Source organism: Cnephaeus nilssonii (assembly GCF_951640355.1).
Source record: "Cnephaeus nilssonii genome assembly, chromosome: 12".
In the NCBI taxonomy this organism is placed as follows: Eukaryota; Metazoa; Chordata; class Mammalia; order Chiroptera; family Vespertilionidae; genus Cnephaeus; species Cnephaeus nilssonii.
The window spans coordinates 57,055,067-57,075,020 of NC_137083.1; the positions used below are offsets into that span (position 1 = coordinate 57,055,067).

General features: G+C 35.3%; 1 protein-coding gene across 12 annotated transcripts in view; it reads left to right on the top strand.

Moving 5' to 3' along the window:
* Positions 1-19,954, top strand: part of CNOT4 (CCR4-NOT transcription complex subunit 4) — a 141,166-nt gene that overhangs the window by 110,907 nt on the left and 10,305 nt on the right. For 3 of the 12 annotated variants that reach the window (XM_079785418.1, XM_079785409.1, XM_079785410.1), the window contains exon 11: positions 4,046-19,535. The exons of 8 other annotated variants lie outside the window; for them this stretch is intronic. In XM_079785418.1, the coding sequence (XP_079641544.1) occupies positions 4,046-4,146 (101 nt within the window). In that variant the 3' untranslated portion in view covers positions 4,147-19,535. Of the gene's footprint in view, positions 1-4,045; positions 19,536-19,954 lie in introns of those variants that run through there. One more of the 12 variants, XR_013814266.1, reaches the window with a different exon arrangement.

Sequence of the window (19,954 nt, forward strand, 5' to 3'; positions counted from 1 at the left end):
AGAATAATTCTGGTATGTACTGTTACCTTGAAGGTTTCAGAATTTTTGGGTTTTAAGGTCCAAAATTAGATCAAGTGACTTCCATATTTAAAGGAATCATTCTTATTAATAGTTTTTTAAAGTTTAATTTGGGCTTTAGAAGTGACTAGTAAAAAGAGTGTTCTTCTTCTGATTCTCTCAAGTAGAATAGAATAGTCCCTCACTCAAATGTAATTCATGAAATTTATTTTTATAATTTGTCATAGCCTTTAAGATATGGCATGGCACAGTGTTATTGTCATAATGTGCTGTTACCAGCAAGGTGTTCATTGACTTGGTTTTAGCAAGATTGATAGATGAATTTACAGAGATCCATCAAAATTCTTTAGCTCTAATCTCTTTATGACCAACAATATTTCATTTTTAAGACAAATAGGGGGATTGAGAGTATTGTTTGTAGTTGTTGATATCGTGAATATAACAGTTGATACAGTAAAGTTATTTTGCATAATCTTTATAGCACTTACTATAGTAATTTGCATATCAGTGGGACTCATGATATTTGTTAATCTGATATGATAGTAGGTGACTCAGAGTGACTTTTTTAATCCTCTTCTATATGATATTCACAGAAACACTAAGTGTTCAGTTTTTGGTACTCATTTTATTGTTCCTTTCAAGACAGCATATTAGGGTGTAATTTTGTTTTGCTTTGTTTTAATCATTTAGAAATGTGGGATTTCAATTACTACTAGTATATCTTATAGCTGATTATTACATTAAAATTAAAGTTACGTTCCCCTAAGTAGTCTAAACATTTAAAAATAAAATACTAAACCAATTACAGTGAATAGTTGGGCTCCTATTTGCCCAACAATGAAGGAGGCCATGTGGGTAATACAAAAGAAATACAAAATATGGATACTGTTTCCAGGTACTTTACAGTGTAGTTGAAGAGATAAGGTGATTATGTATAAAAGTGGTAACTATATGATACTGGAATCCCAGAGACATTAATGGAGCTTATATTGTTAGGGAGGCTTCATTGAAGAAGTAGAAATTGATCTATGCTATGGAATCTTGGATTTGGGTTAGCAGGAGGGAAAGAGAAAGACCTTTTATGTTAATGGGAATGTCTGAATAAAGGTCTAGAGGCAGGAATTTATTACTGTGTCATGATTTGAAGAAGCAGTCGAACTGCCTTCTATAACAGGAGGTGCTTCATGTATTGTAGAGGCAACAGATAAGAAGATGGGAGCTTGGTCAGCAAGGCAAACAGCATGACTTGATCTGACAGGAAGGAGGATGGATGTCTTTGTGGAACTTTAGTTCTTAGCTATTTTAATTGTGTACTTTTATTTGACTTATTACATGACCATTATCTGTTCTTCCAATTTTATTATTATCATATTGTCCATTAGCATAAAAAGAGCAGTTTTAATCCAAATATTTTAAGCCAGTAGGTGTTCTGGAAATGCCACAGTGGTAATGAGTAATCACTAACTTGTGAGTATAGTTATCCTCATGTTAGTCAAATGAAAAAAAAATCTTGTGGGAGGTGGAGAGAATTTGTTATTTCAGATTTTGACTATGCATACTTGTTTGGTATTTAAATGGTGTCTTATTATTAAGATTATTATTAGATTATTTTTAAGGCTTTGATGACTAGAGAAATTTTAGTTTAATGTACCAAAATACTTTAAATTGTTACCAAGAGTTATACAGAATCCTCTTACGGCCTACAAATATTTGGCAGATACCTCAGAGAGCTGAATGTGCTAAGCCACAAAACAGAATAGTTGTATAATTGTAGTCGGATGATTTAGTTTTAGTAATAATTAGAAATGACAGAAAGTGAAAGTCTAGGAAACTATGTACATCTTAACTGTGTCTAATTTGAAGCAATTTAATACCTAGGCAATATCTGCCTCTCACATTCTTAGTTGTAACTCAGTTGTACTTGAGTTGAACTATTGAAATAGGTTAAACTTTGTATCCTGTGATGAATAAATATCATGGTATTTTACATAGGGTAGCTTTTCCTTAGTGCTTGATAATGGAGGGTACATACGGTTTCAGTAAGACTAGCCACTTTAAGATATACTCAGAAAATATTCTATGCTGAAAAGGGCCTGCATATTTATTCTTTAGATATGTGGAGCAAAATAGGGTCTCTGACCTTCAGGAACAAATAAATACTCAGAGGTGTCAGTCACCTACATATCATATAGATACCATATCTATATTTATTTGTATTTAAATTTTTTGTTTTGTTTCAGTTAATTATTAAAAATTGATATATCTGAAATCTGTCATTGGAAGGACAGTTGCCAGAGGTTTGACAGAAATGTGGCTTTCATTTCCTTTGCCTAATTGAAAACATTTTTGTGTTTAAAATTAGTTATTTCCTTAATTAGAAGAAAAGATGTTAGCATATCTTGGCAGCACATTTGCTTAAGTTTAGAAGGAATTTTGAAATAAATATTCTTGGGGGAAACTTTTATTAGTGGGAGTTATAGTAAGTCCATTCAGATATTTTCTATTATTGGAACCATATGCTTTTGTTTTTAAAAAATGACTTTTCTGGTCCTAAAAAGTGACTTATCTTATCCAATGCCTCATTTTAGGAATGGCAAAACTGTGTTCCAGAAAGGTTAAATAATTTGTTAAAAGTCACACATTCAATTAGTAAGAGAATTAGGATAAGAACCCAAATCCCAAATTCAATAACTGAAATGTTTTCCACTACAACATTGATGCTTTCCTTCATAAATGAAGATCACTGGCATGTACTTTAACTTGGCTTTCTTCCTGTAATAATTGATTTTTGCTCTCACACGCTTGCAGGTCCCTTTTTATCAACAGTATCTATTCATGAGACAATTGGCCCACCTCAGAAATGTGACCTATTGTTGGAAAACAGAGTAAAGTTTATTGACCTGATGAAAATTAATCTTTTGTTTATTGCTCATTAGCACCATATTCTCACAAAGAACTCTAGTATAAAATTTCCCTTGCACATCCTCCATGCTATGTACTTAGGGTTTATAGAGTCCTTTCAACTTACTGAAAAAAAACTATGAAATAACCTATTCTAGAGACCTGAAAGTCCTTTTTTTCTCATTGTCAGTGAAGCTATCTTTCCAAATGTAATTTTGCAGGTATGTTTTTCAAGGAACTCTGCCAAGATGTTTTTATTCCATAATGCTAAAAATTGTTTGGAAAAACAAATAATAGTAAGTCTAAGTCTGTAAGCATTGTGTCAAGATATACTTAGAGTTGGATTTTTTTTCATGTTTTTATTCATTAAATTTTACTTATGAGAGGGCATTTTTCTTTAAATTTTCTTTGTTAACAGTGACTTGATTGAATTTTGAGTCATGTGTGAAACAAGTCACTTGTAGCCAAATAATTATCAATTTTAATTAGGAGAACTGATCTCATTTCATGTATAGTTCTTGGACCTAGAAGTAGTCATCTCACTTTCAGTCAATTGGATCATTGTATTGTTGGCATTTTACTATTTTCTAATTACTTCAAAAGTACACATTAAATTTTCAGGTGCTAAATGGTAATTTGCTGAATTAATATATCTTTTTATTTCTCTTTTCTAAGCATAATTTCTGCTTTTAAAGATTAATTTATTATTTTTCCCTTTAAAAATCACAATTTTCACTTCTGTGAATTTGGTTTTAACTTTTTCATAAAATATTACTTACTATTAGCAGTTTCTAAATTTCTAAGGGGTCCAGTTGGCTTGGCAAAGAATGGCTTTCCTGGTCTCTTTTTTTTTTTTCCTTTTTGTATATTTATAATCCTAAATCTATTATATTTGTTGTCATATCTGACATAGTATTAAATTTAAGGGTGTGTTTAGAGTGTAACTACTTTCTAGGTACTTGATACATTTATATTTTAAAATTCATGTCTTGTTTCACACCCGGATTCCAATCATTAAGCATGTATTTTATATATGTATCAGTATTCCAAATATTGAAATCATTTTTAAAGGGACTGTTAACAAATCTAGTCACCCGTAACTAGACCATGACTGACTTTTCCACAGGGGAAGAAGAGGTGAAGGTTTCGACCATGCCACTGTCAGCCTCTTCCCATTCATTACAACAAGGACAGCAGCCTACAAGTCTCCACACTACTGTGGCCTGACAACAGAACTGAGAGGAGAGGATTAGACTCTGGGGTGCTTGCATGGGCAACCGGATTTTTGCATGATTTCTTTCTGATTTTGCATTTAATGTATACACCCAAAAGAGCCAATATAAACGTTCCTCATGCCTACAACTAGTGTGTTACCTCATAGTTGCTGAAGTATGTCTTCATTAGGCCTCTAACACAATTTATTAGTATAATAACTTTGGCATTATTTCTCATGAGTGATACGATTTTTAACTCAAAAATAAACTTGTAGTACTAATTAAGATCCCAAATGAGATTAGCTAGAATTGTTCTTATTTTGGCTCTATTATTGAAAATATGCAAAGATAATGGTAGTTCCTTGTTTTTTGATTTGTGAAAAAATGGTAATATCCTAATATACTCATGAAAAATTTAAAAATTAAGAAGATAATGTCTTGCATTCTTTGAATACTTAAGAATACATATAAAACAAAATTGGTGGTGTCTTTTAATGCTCAGAAGGATGTTGTCAGCAATTGTTTTTAGTTGTACGGATTTATGTCCTATATTATGCATTACATGTTTAGAAACTGTTTTTGTTCTCTCTCATTTGCACATTTGCACTTTCTTTTTGAATGGTTGTTAATTATTTATAGATGGTTAAAAATAATCAATATAGACTAAATGCAATATAATCTCTTTTCTAATGCACTGCCTAGTATACCAGGAAGTGCCTCAGAAACAGAATTGCAACTTACAGTTGATTTTTATCAGAAACTTGAATATGGGTAGACATTGTATGTGAGAAGCAACCATAGCAGTGTAACTTTTTTCTTTGAACAAACGGTACTTCTGTGGGATATCTGTTTGGAAATTTCATTGTTTAAAATAATTGAAATGTGATAATAAAACTATATTACAAGTACTTGACCAGAATGGGACTAAGGTGGAAGAGAAGAGATTGGGGATCCTCTAAAATTAGGACACGTAAGTTGTCATAGATCATTTTAGTTAATCACAGAGTAGTGGAATGCTTTATTAGGACATAATGTGAAGTGATATTTTTGGATAATACACAATTTCTTGAAGTAGTTTTAAAATTGATAGTGAAAGAAAATAAGTTGAATTCAGTTGTAAGCAATGGACAAAAGCTGATTCAGAAATCATGTTCTAAATTAAGCAGCTGGCAAGAAGGGGCAAGTCAGAACACCTCTTGAAGTTTTCAGAAAAACAATTGTGACTTAAAAGATTTGCCTTCATTTGTTAAAAATATTAAAAGGGTAATGTGAATGCCAAAAAAGGAAGCATAGAGATTTAAAATAATAATAAAACACCTTATGAGGAGACACTTAATATGTTGAAGATGGAATTTTGAAGGTTACCTCTCTATATAAAGTCTGGTTGCTTTTCATTAGTTTTATATAAGTTAAATGGCTTTGTACTGAGATATAGTGGGGTAAACTAAAATCTATTCTTAGGTATCCTTTGATTGGGTTAACTGAGGTTGTAAAGCAGCTACTTACTTAGCCATTTAATTTATTTTTGTGAAATTCTTCATAAATGACAACCTCTAATTTTTTTAAAAGTGATTTTAGGATAGCATTAGAAGAAATTTAGAAAATACAAATGAAATATTGTAGACTTATTAGAAGCCTTTCACCATGGGTTAATTATGGCTTCATTTTTGCTGTAAGAGGCAAAGACATCTACTTAATGTCTCTTGTGGTGCTAAGGCTCTGGGCTTTGTTAACAGACTTGAGCTCCCTGAAATGAGGCTTAGTAGAGCATAGCTTTCTCCAGCCTTCAAGGCAAGCCTTTCATCTCCTAGATCAGCTCCTCTTTACTTCTCTGTGTTGAGAGGTAGACCTGTTAAACAAGGCTTCTTTCCTGTGATAACTTTGTCTCTCCTTTCTCATTCCTAGCCAGTGCCAAAGAGCTGTCAGGTAGTTTGCCCAGACTCGCTAGAACCCAGAACTGTTTCCCTGCCTCCTCCTCTGCCGCCCCCCCGCCCCCCCCCCCCACACACACACTTCTGCAGACATCATATGTCAGGACAATGTTTCCTTTAACTATCTTTGTAATTCCGAGGTCTTGGAAGCCGAAGAATAATAAGCCTCACTGTTTTGCTTACTTAATATTTCATATAGTATGATTTTTAAATAAGTGAAGTCTTATAATCACAGTCATGATTAAGTATACTAAAGCACAGAAGAAAGTATACAACACATAGAAGAAAGCATCACTTCACATAGCAAGTAAATTGATGAAACTAAATGATGGTAAAGAATGAGAAATTCTAAAAGTCTTCAGATTATTTTTGATAAATTCCTGCATCATTAATTTATCATGCATAGGGGACATTTTGTATGCTCTTACCTACTTAACCTTTAAAAGGTGACTAGTCAATTCCTTAGATTGGGAATTATACCTGGTGTCCAGAACTCTTTAGTCATACTTACAAAGTTATGAGTTTGTATGTACATCTGTCCATTTTTTTCCTGGGTAGAAGACCCATAGTTATTAGGTTTGCAAAGGGTTTGGTGACACCTCCAAGAAAAAAAATTAGGAACTTCTATCTGTTTTTTTGTGTGTTTTTTTATCCTCACCTAAGGATATTTTTTCACTGATTTTTAGAGAGAATGGAAGAAAGAGGGAAAGACAGAAATATCAATATCGATGTGAGTGAAACATCAATTGGTTGCCTCCTGCACAAGGCCCCGGGCCGGGGACGAGCCTGCAACCGAGGTCCATGCTATTGACTGGAATTGAACCCAGGACCCTTCAGTTCGAAGGCCAACGCTCTATCCACTGAGCCAAATCAGCTAGGGCAGGAACTTCTATCTTGAAATGTTTTTAGTGCCACTGTAGGAAAGAGACATCTAGATTGATTTTAGTCATATGATGCATGTCAAATGCCTCTTTATTTTCTTAACGATTCCATTAGAAAACGTTTTCTGATTAATAATTCTTTTCATTCTGCTGTTGCATTTTATTCTTCTAGGTGGTGCTTTTGTATACTCTCCCCTTATTTCAACAACACATTAATTAAGTATTTGAGTGCCTATTCTGTGTTCGTGACCTGAACTAGATCTTGAGGGATAACAAGGTTGTGTAAAGTACAGACTCTGTTGTCAAGGATAACAATCTAGTAACAGTTTTATTTCAAATTATTCTTATGAGGTCAGCTCTTGATATTTTTAGCCACAAGGACAGCCATAGCAATTCAGACTCATTTCATTATCGCTCTGACAGTGGCAACAGAGGGTATTGAATACTGATCCTTGAAAATTTTAAACATATAATTTGCCAGGAGTGAAAAAAATCTTAACAGGGAAGGCATATATTTGTTATTTTAATTTAAGTATGTCTCAGTCATGTGCGTGTATTGCTCATGTCTTTTACTTTTTATTTGGTATCCTTCAACTTAAGTAGAGCTCTATAAATGCATTCTTTTAAAGAAAACAACTTTAAAGCATTGTGTCTGAGCACATTTTTACTGACATGGTTCCTATTTGTACAGTATTCCAAGCACCTTCAAACTGCCAGAGCTCTCTTCTGCTGTGACACTGGTTTATAGGGAGCTATTCCTACTTACTCCCACAGAGGCATTGCCTCAAAAAGCCAAGAGAAAGGAAAGAATTGCAGGTGCACTGAAATCTTACAAAATGAAGACCACCATGTTATTTATGTGTACATTAAAACTGGGGACATTTTTTCCTATGTTGAGCTGTAAAGTTTGGATTTTTTTTGTTTGTTTATTTATTTGATTATGAAGTTTCCCCAAATCTGCTTAATTGACTCTAAGAGATAGATACCATATAATTGAAAACAGTATTTTAAAAATATTATCTTAAAGAGAGATGATAACCCCAAACATGATATATATGTCTTTTTCTACAAAATATGACCAAAGTCAGTTATCTTGTGTCAAGCTAGTCCTTCTGCTCTTTGTGCTGTGTCTCTCATCTAAGCCCTTTGATCTGAATGAGTCCCTACTGTGTTGTCTCCTTATACTGAATATATGGCAGTAATATATGCAGGTATCACACATTAAAATGTTTAGTGAACTAATCAGACACTATGCCAGGGGTCCTCAAACTTTTTAAACAGGGGGCCAGTTCACTGTCCCTCAGACCGTTGGAGGGCCGGACTAAAGTTTAAAAAAAAACAACAACTATGAACAAATTCCTATGCACACTGCACATATCTTATTTTGAAGTAAAAAAACAAAACGACAAAAACACCCGGCGGGCCGGATAAATGTCCTCGGTGGGCCGCATGTGGCCCGTGGGCCGTAGTTTGAGGACGCCTGCACTATGCTGATACAAAAATAAAAGTAGGAGTTAGAAGTTATGAGCTTGTTCAAGGACAGGCTTTGTAAATCTGGGTTCTTATTTTGAAGGATGGCTGAAATTTAGTTGATGAAGGAGGGGAAATACAGTAAAGGGAATAGATTGAACAAAGAATTAGAGATAGCCATTAGCATGGTCTGTAGGGTTTGGGAGGGAAGGACAGTGAGGAGGAGATGGACTGGTGTGAGATATACAGGTCATAGAGAAAGGTGGGGCAAGCGTGCATAAACCTTGAATGCTAGGAAGAGTTTAGTCTTAAATGTAATTGTGGTCAATGGTAGAGAATGGTAGTTTCTTTAGTAAAGATGTAACTTGATTGTAGCATTTTAAGAAGATTAATTTGGTAATATCTTTGCTTGAAATTAAGACCAGTTAGCAGTTTATTGCTGGCTAACATGGCCTGGACTATAACAGTAATAGAAAGTGAGAAGAAATTATGAGTTAGAAGTCAGAAAGAACCTAAGAAAAAACCTTTTGGTTTGGTTTGGTCTCCAGTGACCTTTAGAAGTGTAACTTTAATAAAAAGGTTCAGATAAAAACCAGATCTTTAGGATTCATGAGGAAATGTCAAGGATATAGATGCAACAGTCATTGAGTACTTAACACATTTGACAACAAAGGGGAAGAGACTAACAAGATGCTAATTAGATGTGTGGTAGATCTTAGAAGGTGTTGCTTGAAGATAAGTGAGATACCTAAGTATTTAAAGGCAGAACCAATTGAGAGGAAGAGATGGACAGTGCTGAAGAGATTAGCTGATCCAGTAAGGTACAGATTTCTATAGGTACTTTGGAGGAAGTAAGCCTCTGAGATGAGGTTAAGTTGTGGGTTTAGCTTTAGAGAGGTGGGATATATCTTCCTCTATTATTTGTAGGAACAATCAGAAAATTTAGGAGAGAGAATAGAATGTAAGATTAGAGAAAATAGGAATAGTAAAGGGACTCATATCAGTAATTATTGAATGCATGTTGTGTGAGAATGGGGGCAAAAGAGTGAAGTTGGAATCCTTTAAAGAAAGATTAAATTAATCTGTGAGAATAAGCCTAGAAGGGCATTGGAAAGGAATGAAGAATTGCTGAGTAAAGATAAAGACCAAATTTAAAAATTTGAGTCTAAATGTGTATGATTTTGTATATTTCTTCTGCTTCAGCACAAAGCATCAGGAGAGGACAAAGCAAATATTAAGAGTTTGGTGTGAGGGTGAAGTCCATTTTGAAATACCTAATCTTGTCAAGAAGATTGCACTAAGGAAAGAAAGATCCAGTGATGTCAATATGTTGAAGAGAGTTTAGTGATTTTAGGTTTCATAGGGACAAAGAGCAGGTACAGTCCTGTTAATGGAATGTCAGATTAGGAGATTGTGGTTAGTGAGATATCCACTCTGCTGAATGATGAATGAGAACAAAGAAAGGATGGCAGATATATTAACTTTAGGGCTAGAGTTTGGAAAGAAGTCTAGCTTTCAGAACCCCCATGATCTCTACCTGCTTTCTCTCCAGTCCTTTCTTAAGAGTAGGAAGTTAAACTATATGAAAGAATTGTTGAAAGTATGGTATTGCTGGGGGAATCCTGGGTCAGGTTTCCTGTAAGTTGATCATGCAAAGCAAAACTTTGCACAATGGAATAAATAGTCCTTTCTCAAAGTACAGTAGGAGGATGTGGAAGCAGAGTGAAGGGGAAGGCGAGGGAAAAGCCAGAGATGAGATTGGACAGGTGGAGGTAAGCCCAGTGAGCGTGAGGGATTGGTAGACAGACATGTTACATATGATGTGAAGCAGCGGTTGCCAACCTTTCGGGGGTGGTCCGTGGACCACCGATTGGCGACTGCTGATGTGAAGGACTGAGACCGAGGGAGTAGGTATGGCATATGAGTTTGGTAGTTAGTCCATATTACAGGTATGAACTGGTTTCTGCCAGGCTCACATACAAACTGGAAAAAAACAAGCTTTCCATCTACATTAGGGAAAGTATCTCTTCTTAGTTGGACTAGGTCATTCTGCTTCATTTATATAACAAATTCGAATTAAAAGCAGTAGATTGGTGAAGAGTAGAGAAGAGAGAAATTAAGAAATTTCTCATAACTGATTATAAAAACATTGTAATAGGTTTCCCCAAAAGAGAATGTGCCCTGTGAATAGATGTATACCTGCAAGTTGTTAAACTAATCTACTCTTGGTCCTTATATTTTGTATTCTTAGATGTGACCTTTAGGAAAAACTGCTGCAGATGTAGTGGAATAGGGATGGAGATAAAGAGATATAGAACACATTTTTTCTCCTTACTTGATTAATAGCAAATATGCCTAATTTGGAAGCACCCTTAATTTTCTGACACTAAAAAATTTAAACTCCCTGGACTTATTTCATATATGTCAGCTGAGATGTCAAATATGACATTTAAAAATGATAATGCTTCAAAGTATAAGTCATTGTTCAAGAATACTATGTTTGTGAAACCATGCTGTTAGAGCAAGAAGCCTCCTTACTGCTCTATGATTTCCTGCCAACAGGAAATTATATTGCTGGGCATGCTAGCCTACAGCATCTTTAATCAGGAGCTTTTCCTAAAGAACTACTCTTGAGAATTCAGGATTCATTAAGGAGAATGAAACTTTCTTCCAAAGAGTTTTAGAGTGTCCTCCCTTGAGTTATACAAAAATCTGGTTTATAATTATTAGGTTCCTAGAAGTGAGGGCAAGCCAGTGAAGAAGTGTAAGATACATTAAGGTGTAATATTTGCCTTTCAGCCTACTGGATGAAACACCGAGTACTTAAATTGTGGATCAAGCAACTTTTATACCCCACTGTCTCCTAAAAAGGAGGTGTGTGAGGCAGGGGGACGGGGGAGTCCAAGGGGCTGTAGACAAGAGACCTTAAGATACTTCCTTTCCTGAGTGGGTAAATATTTTGAAACAACCATTTCAATAATTTTGAAATGACAATAATGGTCTTTCTGTCTTCATGACATTTGATTAGTGTTATGTAAGAAAAGGTTTGCTTAGCAAAGTTAAAGTGTAAGCCTAGTGTTGTATGAGTATGTGGTTGAGTGCGTGTGTTGGGTTATATGTAGTAATTTTTCAATTAAATCCTCCACTTGGTGGATGTAGCAGAGGAAAAAGTGTCAGGCCATCTTTGTGGCTTTTCATGTATTTATTCCTGCTGTATTCTGATTAAATTATAATCAAGATAATGCTATATTTATATTCTGTCTTTCTCTAATTTTTGAAAGAAATAAAGACCCTATTTAAATGCAATAAGGTTATAATACTGGTGTCACCTTACCCCGATCATGTTTTTTCTGAACAAATATTTTCATAGCTTTTTCTCATCAAATTTCACTCTCACTACTAAGAATAGTCATATCACACTCTTTGGGAACCCAAAGGAAAGGTTAATAAGAAAAAAAAGATTTGTGTTAGAATCATGAAATTGCATAATATATAACATAATTTTCAATAATCCTTCTTTGAAAGACCAAGTAATTATAATAAACAAGGCTCAGAAGGATTGTAACTTGCCCATAATCACATTCCAATAACAATGTAAAGTTCTTTTAGCCTTAACCATCTGAATTTGCTTTCATATGTGTAACTCAAGGAGAAAAAATACTTCCAACAGAACATATCCCTTCTCTAAACTTTGTTGTGTCTTACAGTTGGATTATTATAGTAGTTCTTGCAGGTCAAGGGCTTTCAACTGTAAGTATCAGTGCAAATAGTGAATTGTAGACTTTCAAAGTGTCCATCTGTTGGCAACTATTATCACAGATCCTGTAAGTTGTCAAAACAGCCTTGTGTGAAATGAGGCCCAGTGATTTTGGAGTGACTTTAGTGAGTGGCAAATGTAACCTTGCAGTACTCTTAACGTAGACTTAAAATAATTAGCAATGTCAGAACTAAAAAAGAAAAACGGTGGAATTAAATTTACCCAGGATTTTTCTACAGTGCCAAAGAGTGTTTAAAGACTAAAATGCATGACCATAGCCTGGTGACATCTCTAATAAAAAAGCTTATATTAATGGCACCAGGACGTGCTGTACCCACACTAAAGGTGTGATCTCAGATTTATCTTTGAAGAGCTTCTATATGCTACACCATGTAAAATGATAGCATATCTGCTGAATTTTTTTAATCAAGAAAGTCATTTTCAGCATAATGAAACATAGGGAAAGCTCCACAAGGATTTTAAAGATAATATCATCACCATGTCCAAGAAGAAATGCAAGAAAGCCGACTGCCATCAGCTTTTATAGCCTAGTGCTGTTACCTAATATGGCGAGATCTTATCCCAAGGACTGGACTAGTATTTATGCTCTGTCAACAGTCTTGCATACTGAAGTCATGTGTCGACGAGCAGAACTTAGTGACCTGGAACATTACTGGGATGTTTTTAAACATTTTCATTTTACATGTTGACATTTGCAAGAAGACTGACACCTTGAAGCTGTTTATTTTCTTTATTACATCTACAAATTGAGTATCCAGCTAAAGGTAAAGGAGGTCCTGGGTTATGACTTCAACTAAGTAGGAAGGTTTCTTACTGGCTTTAAGCTGAATGTTGGGCTACATATTTTGTTCCACTAATGTTTTTATTAGATGATAATGGATTACTGTTATATGCCCTATCCCCTCACCTCCCATTTAGGGTAAGATTTGGTACCAAGTATGTTTCTTTTTACTCCTAAACTGTTAACATTCACTGGTAGTCTTCCCTAGTCCCAGATAGGTATAAACATATCGTGCTTGAATTATAGTGTAGTTAATGTTGCTAGGTGTAAACTCCCAAGACCTCACCTGTATTTTAAATGGTAAGTGACTAGAATTAAGCCTGTTACCAAAATAAGCAAAGATCTTATACAATCTCTAAATAAATACGCACAACCATGCAGCTTTTGTTTTATAACATGCTTTCAGGTTTTGATTATTGACCACCCTGAGTCTTATTCTGTGTGCTCACCTCTATCCAGTTTTATTTTTCCCCTTTGAACTAAGAAGAAATGGTTTCTTTCTCCACGTAACTTACCACAATTAGAAGGAGTGGTCTTGAGTAGATATTTTTCATAGATTTTTTTTTAAATCCTTACCTGAGGCTGTGTTCATTGAATTTTGGGAGAGAAAGAAACATCGATTAGTTGTCTCCTGTATGCTCTCCAACCAGAGATCAAACCCACAACCCTTTGTGCCCTGACTAGAAATCAAACCCGCAACTCTTTTGGTGTATGGGACAACTCTCCAACTTAGCCAACCCAGCCGGGCTCAACTAGACCTTATGGTACACCACCTGTATGATTCCCTGACAGGCCCAAATTTCCCTTTTCAAAGGAGAAAACTGTCCCTATCAGGTGGCTTAGTTTCTATGATCAGTTATCTTCCCAGTAACCAGTCTACTATTAACTATTTCCAGACTGGCTTTTATTTTAAATGATCTTATTATTTTCTCTCCCTTTTAAAAAAAATCAAAACAACAACAGAAAGCATTGGCTGGGTTTTAGAGTAGGTTGAGTCAAAACCAGTTTGGCTCAGTGGATAGAGCGTCGGTCTGCGGACTGAAGAGTCCCAGGTTCGATTCCAGTCAAGGGCATGTACATTGGTTGCGGGCACGTCCCCAGTCGGGGATGTGCAGGAGGCAGCTGGTCGATGTTTCTCTCTCATCGATGTTTCTAGCTTTCTATCCCTCTCCCTTCCTCTCTGTAAAAAATCAATAAAATATATTTATTAAAAAAATAGAGTAGATTGAGTAACAACCATGTACTGTTAAATGTCAAATTGATAAAGATTTTTGATACTGTAAAACTATCATTCACTTTCCTCACCTAAGTTATTCTAGCTCTTTGAAAAAATCACTTAATACTTCTAGCAATATGACTAAAATTCCGTGTTTTACAAATATGTGTAATTTTTTAATATAATTTTTTTTCACAAAAAATGTTCTAGTTCAGTACTAAGCTCTGGGATATAATGCACTAAAGAATTGTAGATCCTAATTTATATTTGCAAATGTATTCATCTGGCCCTCGCCGGCTTGGCTCAGTGGATAGAGCATCAGCGTGCAGACTGAAGGGTTCCAGGTTTGATTCCAGTCAAGGGCACATGCCTGGGTTGTGGGCTCGATCCCCAGTAGGGGGATGCAGGAGGCAGCCGATCCATGATTCTCTCTCATCATTGATGTTTCTATCTCTCTATCCCTCTCCCTTCCTCTCTGAAATCAATAAAGAAATATATATATTTTTAAATGTATTCATCTGACCTTCCGTCTTTTCTTCCTGCACAGTAAGATTCAACACTGATTGAGAATTGATTCTGTTAAAAATCTTTATCAAATTCAACTGTAATAAATCATAGCTAAGAATGAACACTTAAATAAATGTAAATGATTTTTAAACTGAGGCTCTTGGTAGACTGGTGGTGAACATATAAGTCTTTGAGTTCATCAGGGTCTTGAAAGGATGAATTCTTATTAATACGAATTCTTTTAAAATCAAGACATCATTTGAAAGTTGGAAGCAAAAAGTTTTTCTTTTGCCTAGTATGTGACTAAATTGTAGGGAGGAGAAAAAATAAAATAGTCTTGTTTTTTTTTTTAATTATACATAGATAAAATAGTTAAATTTCAAATCATAAATGCTTGTTTTGAAAGTTAAATCTACACAAAACAGTCTCAAAACTAACAACTATCTCTTGGTTTGGGTAAATAGTACAGTGAAAAAGAACTCTTAAAGATACATGGTTGGTCTGTTAAGTTGGAAATGTCCCTCACCATGACTATACCCATATCTGTTTCATTTGGTTTAGTATAAAATAATGAGGAAGTTACTTCATTTCTTAAAATAATTTTTTTCTGAAATTAAGAAATAAAGCAAATTATTGTTTTAATGCCCCAAAAGATATTTTATAAAAATGAAGCTCATAGATGGATTATGAAGAATTTGTCAATTAAAATCATGTTTTAGAGCATGGATAATTTTAGTCTTCTTTTGGGGGGATTTTGTGACTTTGATAGTTATCTTTCAGAAAAAGTTAAGACTGACTGATCTTCACTGTTGAAATAAAAGTGAGCTGTGTGATCAAATGGAATAAAACTGGTTTTGGTGTTTTTAATAACAGAAAATTTGAGAAATTGTGAACATCAGAAATCTTAGGAATTTCACTAGACACATAAGTACAGAGCATTTTTCTGCATAGGCAGAAAAATACTTAAGTCTGAATGCAAGCCTAAAGATTAACTTACCCCCATAAAAATATTTTATTGGCGCTAAATAATCAAAAGCTATCACTGACCTGTTCAAAATGGCCAACTTTCAGTGATCCACTAAAGAAATATAAAAGCAAAGCAGAACAGCATGACTTTTAGGATACTGCTGTAGAATATAATGGCATCAGTCTCCAGAGAAAATGATAGAGTAGATATTCAGTAAATGTTCGTGGAATGAACACTAATGGTTGAGAGAGTGATGTTAGTGTCTGATTGCTTCTGGAGGCCTGGATCTGCTTTGTGTTACATCTGGACTTTCAGAAAAGTAATCAGATTCATTTGGACATGAGTTATAACTTATACTATGGCATTCAGTGTGAGGATTTCCCTCACTACTCCATGATCATTCCTTTTATTCTGTCTTCATTAACTCTGAACTCTGGAAACCTCAAGAAAACTCTTGACTTTTTTTTATTTCCCCAAGACTAGTCCAACCCTTGCCCCGCACAAACTTAAAAAAAAAAAAAATTTACCTACTAACAGTTTTCTTAACCTCAGTTTCTCATTTATGATACAAACTCTCGCATATATACATGTATGTGTGTATATGTTTATATGGGAAAAATAATAGAAGAATAAACTCTTTTACATACAACTGCAAAACTACTTTTCCCACACCCCATATATCTATCTGTATACACATGTGTACAGGTAGATAAATATATATACATCTTCCCCTTAGACATATACCCACAATTCAGAAAATCTCTATAAAATACCTTTTCTTTCAGAACTCTTTATGGGTAGTAATGAGCTGTTTTGGGAGCTTAATACTTTACTAAGTAGGGCTAGTCTTTTTTTTTTCTTAATTACAATTTACATTCTATATTATTTTGTATTACTTTCAGGTGTATAGCATAGTGATTAGATAATCATACATTACAAAGTATTTCTCCTGATATTCCAGCACCCACCTGGCACCATACACAGTTATTACAATATTATTTTTTTAATATATATGTTTATTGATTTCAGAGAGGAAGGGAGTGGGAGAGAGAGATAGAAACATCAATGATGAGAGAGAATCATTGATTGGCTGCCTCCTGCACGCCCCCTCCTGGGGATCAAGCCTGCAACCTGGGCATGCACTCTTGACCAGAATCGAACCCGGGACCCTTCAGCCCGAAGACCAACCCTCTGTCCATTGAGCCAAACCGGCTAAGGCACAGTATTATTGATTATATTCCCTATGTTGTATTTGACATCCCCGGGACTATTTTGTAAGTACCAATTTGTACTTCTTAATAATAGGGCAGTTCTTTAGGGCAACTTGTAATTGTTAAAGAATTTTTTTCTCTTGGTTAAAACAGTTTTTTTCCATTTATACTTCTGGTTAAATATGTGAATGCAGTTCCAACTTGTCTAGTAACTTCTGTATGTAGATGAAACATTCTTAGTTCTTTTAACCATTAGACACTTAACATGGTTTCTAGTTCTCCCTGTAGTTCAGTTCTCTACACATATTTTCACTTGATAATAAATACCTTTCATAAAATATGAAGCTCACAATCCAGATGTGATCAGATAATAAATAGACCTACTTTTTAAGTAAAATCATTATTACTAACATATATTTCTTTCAATTTATAGAGTTCTTCTATAAAAATATTTTGTGGGGTAGGTATTATCCCCATTTTGTAAGTGAGAAACGGAGTCCCCTGGTGTTTATCATTTGTGATTTGTCCAATGTCTAACAATTGCTAATTTAGACATTGTACATCTATTTATATGGTCCTAACATTACCTTTTTAAAAGTTCCATTACCCACTTACCGTATTAAATATTATAAGCCTATTAAGGTCTTAAAAGCTAGACCTTTTTTCATACACATGACTAGTTGGATTCTTCCATCCTGTGCTTTCCTAATGCATTTTTTAAAATCTGAATGTGTATCTTAATTTTTATGTGTTTGGGTTTGGTGTAGTTAAGGGTGTGTCCTGTTTGCATATCATCATCTTACAAATTTGTCTTATGAAAGAACTATGTGATTATAAATGATACTAATGATAATTAAAAGCATGGAGTCAAAAGATATGCCAAGCAGTAGCTCAGAAACTTTTAGGCTGATATTGTGTGCAAATCCATTTAAACACTGCTGTTATCCATGCTATACTTTACCATCTTATCCCAAAGGTTACCATCAGAAAACTTACCAGAAACTGTTGAATTCAAGATATATTTGTGACATCCTAGGAAATTTACCCAAAAAATAAATTACTTTGATAAGATTGGTTCTTCATGGAAATGCATTTTGGCTCTCATTGATCACTCTGTTCTTTTGCTTTATGGAATTTACGTGTCAGTGGGATGGGAATGGAGCTAGCTGCAAAGTCTTTGGGTTTGGGCATGCAACAGAAGAGGAGAGGAGCCAAAACCGGTTTGGCTCAGTGGATAGAGCGTCGGTCTGCGGACTGAAAGGTCCCAGGTTCGATTCTGGTCAAGGGCATGTACATTGGTTGCAGGCACATCCCCAGTAGGGGGTGTGCAGGAGGCAGCTGGTCGATGTTTCTCTCTCATCGATGTTTCTAGCTCTCTATCCCTCTCCCTTCTTCTCTGTAAAAAATCAATAAAATATATTTTAAAGAAAAAAAAAAGAAGAAGAAGAGAGGAAATGGACCCTGGGATATAGAAGGAGGACATTTCCAGTGGGAAATAATTGTCAGTAGAACCTGTCTCCATGACTACTTATTCCACTTCAAAATTAAAGTTTAACTTCCTGTGTATTTCTGTTAGAAGGGAACTGAGGTTCTAGCCAGAATGCTACATATTTCCCATGAAAAATGCCTCCAAATACAAGCAATAGAGCAGTGCTTGCTTAAACCTATAATTTCATTATTAATTTCTAAAGGAATCATCCAGCTCCTAATCTGCTTCAGAATTCCCCAAGAACTAATTACAAGCATGCGGCTTCTAGAGTCTGCCATTCCCTCCTTTTCTGGCACTTCTCAACAATGGTTTTGTGATCCTATCTGAGGATTAATTAATACCTTGGGGTAGAATTCACTTTGCACCTAGAGAGTTTAAGCTCATTTCAATTGAGATTTTTTTTTTTACTATTTTGTATCTCTACTGACAGTTCTCTTCTGTACATTGCTTAATCAGTCCTTTCTGGTTTGAGGATTGTGTGCTCTTTTATAAAGAAGATGGAGGGAAGCAAAATGAAGATGGAACCAAATAGCTGGGTCTTCTCTCGGGGCTTAACATTGTGGTATCAGGCTGAGTGTTGACCTTCCCTAATTTTCTGCTACTCAAATTTAGCTTTTTCTTGCCTTCAGCATTTTCCACAAGCTTCAGTCATTATGGATTCTGATTTTAATCCTCAAGGATTATGATACTCTTATACAGGTAGGTTATATACCTCCATCCATCTTTTCTAAGCTTTTCAAATCTAATCCCATGAGATTCTCCTTTCTTTATGTTTCTCCCCAGCTTGTTTTCTTTACTAGAGTTACTGCATAGTCAGACTGTCATATTTTAGCATTTTCTGTGCTCTGAAGCACTGCTCTCTATAACCGTGGGGCCACCCTGGCCCATTCCTTTTTTTGACCATTTTTGGAAAGCTGTCTTAAAAAAACACCTAGAAGCAAATGTTAAGGGCTATTTATTTAGGAAACATAAATGCCTCTTTAGGTTCTGCTCGGGAACTGTTCACTATATACAAAGAGAATTAATTCAAAGAGAATTAAACCAAGGCCCCTTTCCTGGAGGAGCTCACAGTCTAGTCAAAAAAACTAATATGTTGCCCTGGCTGGCTGGCTCGGTTGGTTGGAGCATCGTCACATGCACCAAAGGTTGTGGTTTCGATCCCCAGTCCAGGCACTTTGGGAGGCAACCGAGTGATCTCAACCTCTCTCTCTCTCTCTCTCTCTCTCTCTCTCTCTCTCTCTCTCTCTCTCTCTCTCTCTCTCTCCCCCTCCCTCCCTCTCCCTCCCTCTCCCCTCTCCCCTTCCCCCTCCCCCTCACTCTTCTTCTCCCTCTCCCCCTCCCTCCTTCCCTCCCTCTCTCTTTCTCTTCCTCCCCCCCACCCCCTCTTCCTTAACATGTAAACAGGTGATTGCTATTCACTGTGGTAATTTCAAAAATAGCCAGCATGCCTTCCACCTGAGAACTCAAATCTAGTTATTAAGTCTTTGCTTCTGTAAATCCTAAAATTATCTCATATACTTTTAGGGCTTCTGTTTACAACAGGCAACCAGTTCTTTATTGATCACAAGCCCAGAATAAAAGTTTTCCTCC